Source organism: Olea europaea, chromosome 7 (genome assembly GCF_002742605.1).
Source record: "Olea europaea var. sylvestris chromosome 7, O_europaea_v1, whole genome shotgun sequence".
NCBI lineage: Eukaryota > Viridiplantae > Streptophyta > Magnoliopsida > Lamiales > Oleaceae > Olea > Olea europaea.
The window spans coordinates 26686602-26690607 of NC_036243.1; the positions used below are offsets into that span (position 1 = coordinate 26686602).

At 32.8% G+C, this 4006-nt stretch overlaps 1 protein-coding gene across 1 annotated transcript; it reads left to right on the forward strand.

Moving 5' to 3' along the window:
• Positions 1 to 207: 207 nt before the first annotated feature.
• LOC111398132 lies at positions 208 to 831 on the forward strand. The gene has a single exon (XM_023025084.1). The coding sequence runs from the start codon at positions 208 to 210 to the stop codon at positions 829 to 831; it is 624 nt and encodes a 207-aa protein (XP_022880852.1).
• Positions 832 to 4006: the final 3175 nt, after the last annotated feature.

A 4006-nucleotide genomic window follows, 5' to 3' on the forward strand; every position in this document is an offset into this window, starting at 1 on the left:
TTTTGGCCCAGTTTACAGGAAGCTATGGGTACTAAACTTCATTTCAGTACAACTTTTCATCCACAAATAGATGGTCAGACAGAAAGAATTATTCAAACTTTGGAAAACATGTTATGAGCTTCTGTATTATAGTTGAAAGGGAATTAGGATACTCATATTCCTTTGATGGAGTTTGCCTATAATAACAGTTATCATTCGAGTATAGAAATGGCTTCTTTTGAAGCATTGTATGGTAGGAAATGCAGAACTCCAGTATGTTGGGATGAAGTTGGTGAAAGAAAGTTATTGGGTCCTGAATACGTCCAGATTACTGCTGACAAAGTAAAAATAATTAAAGAAAAGTTGAAGATAGCTCAAGATAGACAGAAGAACTATGCAGATAGACGTAGAAGAAACACTGAATTTGATGTTGGGGATAGAATTTTCCTGCAATTGTCTCCATGGAAAGGTGTTATCAGATTTGGTAAACAATGTAAATTGAGTACGAGGTATATTGGCCCATATGAGATTGTTGAACACATCGATCTAGTTGCGTATCGATTGGCTTTTCCGACAGAATTGTCCATAATTCATGATGTATTCCATGTTTCTATACTTCGTAAGTATATTCCAGATCCATATCATGTTTTGAAATCACAACTAGTAGAGCTGAAGGAAAATCTTACCTATGTAGAAGAACCAGTTCAGATATTAGAAAGGAAGAAACATGTTTTGCGTAGTAAGACTATTCCTTTGGTTAAAGTCTTGTGGATGAATCATGCTATAGAAGAAGTGATATGGGAAAGTGAAGAGCAGATGCGTTCTCAGTATCCCCAAATTTTCCGCACTTAATTAATCGAATTTCGAGGACGAAATTCTCTTAAGGGGGTGAGTTTTGTAATACTTTAATTAACTCAAAAGAAAAGTCAAACGAAAAAATAATAATAATAATTTAAAAGAAAAAGAAAACGATAGGCGGCTATGCCAAACCAAACCAACCCATTCCCAATGTAATTATATATAATCCAAATCCATAACACACACATTACACACACAAAGAAAAAAACGGTGCAGAGAAGAATAGAGAAAAAGAGAAAGGAAAAAGAGGGAAAGGAGGGGGGGCGAGGGGGGGGGGGGGGGTTAATTATTGATTTAAAAATGATATCATATTTCAGGCGGCGATACCGATATCGGGACAGCGTGCCAATCAAGTTGATTTTGGCGATCCTAGTTTTGTGAGTGGAAAAATATAAATATTTTTTAAAGTATTTATAAATTAAGTATATTGTTAAAGTATGTGTAATTATATGCAATTATGTGTTCGAATTATATGGTTATTATGGAAATATCTTTTATTGCGATACATGTGAGATTTTAAAGATTGTATACAGTGCATTGTGAATTGGAATATGAGGTATGATTTTGAAATCGACCATAAAAGTATCCGTGATTATATATTTTTCTAGTTTACTAAGGGGCCTTAGCCATGTTCTATACTACACTGAGGGGTCTTGGACCGGGGATGAAGGGGTCTCGACCGTGTACATATAGTTCACCGAGGGGCTTTGGTCGTGTTCTAGAATTGATTACCAAAGGTCTTTGAGACCGACTTTCGTTCACGGAGGGACCAAAGGCCCGTGGCGAAAATTTTTAGCCCGATGGGCAGATTATATATTTCAGTCAGAGGGTACATTTTTGGTGAATTTTTCAGTACATTTGATGTGATGAGATTATGACATGGTTATGAGCTGATATTTATATCATGATTTTAAGATGATATTTTATGACTTTATGTGAATATTTCACTTTTTGGCTATAATTACATGATGGTAACTTGTGAATTATCAAATGATATGAATTTGATTTTCAATAAAAATGTATAAATGAAAAATTATATTTATTTTGAACTTCTCCACTCACTAAGCTATCAACTTATATATTTTTCCACGATTTTTCTTATCAGGCAGCAGTTGAGAATCTATGTATCTTTTGGAGTTGAGCCTTGATTTTGGAGTCATAGCCACACGACAGAGTTTGTTAGTATGACCCACTTCATAAAACATGTAGTCAGTGTTTTGGGACGCATGTTCATGTCTAGATGTGATTTTACATCACTTGTAGACAGTTATGGGGCTTACTATATATTTTGTATCCATATGTATATTTCATTTTATTTCTTGGTAAATGTTGAGATTTCGGCTTATCATTATTGTGTTGTGTTATAGTTTGGGATTTGTGTGAAATTGATCACAAGTTGGTTAGCCATGTTTACATGGGAGATAATGCCGAAATTCTATTAGAAAAATGATGTATAAAAAGTGATATATTGTATTTGTAGTAGCCTTGATGGTGGGTCCGATTTTTAGTTGGTATCTATCATCGGCGCATGCCACGTCCGGATCTACTGATGTTGCACGGGAAGGGGTGTGTCAACATTTGTATGTCCAAAATTCATTAAAACACTTATTTTTTTATCATATATATATTTTTTAAAAGTACAAAAAATATTTTTCCTTCATTTTAAAGAATAAAAATAAAATATTTTGACATCAATCATCATCACGAACGAGACATACAAATTAATGGAAGTTAGAAGGGAAGAATTTTACGGAAGAAAGAATGTGCCATGGGATTTTCAGATAAACGGATCTGTATGAAAATTTGTTTTTGAGAAGGAGAAAAGAACAAGGAGATTGAAGTGCATGTATACATGAGGTAGTATTTTGGTTTACAGAGGAGGAGGCTTGTCATAAATGAGATATATTTATAAGCAGATCTAATATTTTTCCATCTTTATTCAATTACGTCCTTTTATGTTATTGATAAGTGTAGTTTCTACACTTATTATGGGTTCTAAATGATGATATTTTGTTATTCTTTGGATGAATTAGTGTCTAATTTTTTATTTATTGCTTTTATTAGGAAAAATTCATGTTTGGACGAAGAATTAAAAGAAATAATGAAAAAGGGATTAAATGATGTAAATTCAAAGTTCGAGGACTAAAGTTTAAATACTCAAAAGTGGTTTTGGACCTCATGATAAATATTCGAGAGTGTTAGGGGTGAATTGGATGAGGAAATAAGTCAAAGGGGGTGAAGTCTAGTTAAAGCATTGTCATGCATTAACTTTTAGTAGAAAAGTTATGCTTCTAATTTTCAGCTTCATATTGAGACACAATTTTGATATAGCAAACATTTGAATTGGAAAATGATATTTCCAGAAAAATTGTAACCCTCTAAGTGATCTTTTCTATGTACTTTAAATCATCTCAATTGAATATCAAAAAGAAAAATTATGATTAATCTACTGAAAGTTGTTCGCCTATCAAAGCTTAGGCAAATCGCATGCCCTCGCCTGCAAGAGAGGCATGTGCCCCAACAAAAATGAGGTGATTGAGGTGCCCCAAACCAACCAAGCGTGTGCCCTAAATATACCTAGGCGCTCGCCTCAGTACAAAAATGGAAAAAATCTTATTTTTCCTTATTTTTGTTTTGGTATCAATTCAATGCAATTTTTTTGACATTCTTTAAATACCAAAACTCGATCATAACGTGTAAACCTCTATTCGACCTAAATTTCATTATATTCAACATATTTTGAGAGCGAAGAACAAGTCTAGACCTCAATTCAAGATGAATCATACAAGGATTTTGAAGATTCATAGCCCAATTTCAAGATTTGAGCCAAGAGTGTGAATTTCCCCTACTTCTTCCATCCTTTTTATTTTCGGGTTATTTTTTCCAATTATTCTTGTTAATTTAATCATAAGAATGTTAGTATAAGTTTTTCATTGTATTGGATAAATAATGAACTCTATTGTTTGTTTATTTTATTACAAGATAATTAGTTTAGTATTTCTTGATTGGTTTTGCATTCACATAAAACTATTTGATTGTTTGCTAATCAATTAGATAGTAAGTTACTTATTGTAATGTATGAATACTCACAATAAATCTAGAACACTGCAAAATCAATACATGCACAATATATATTAGTACTAATATCTATGGCATGTGCAATTATGTG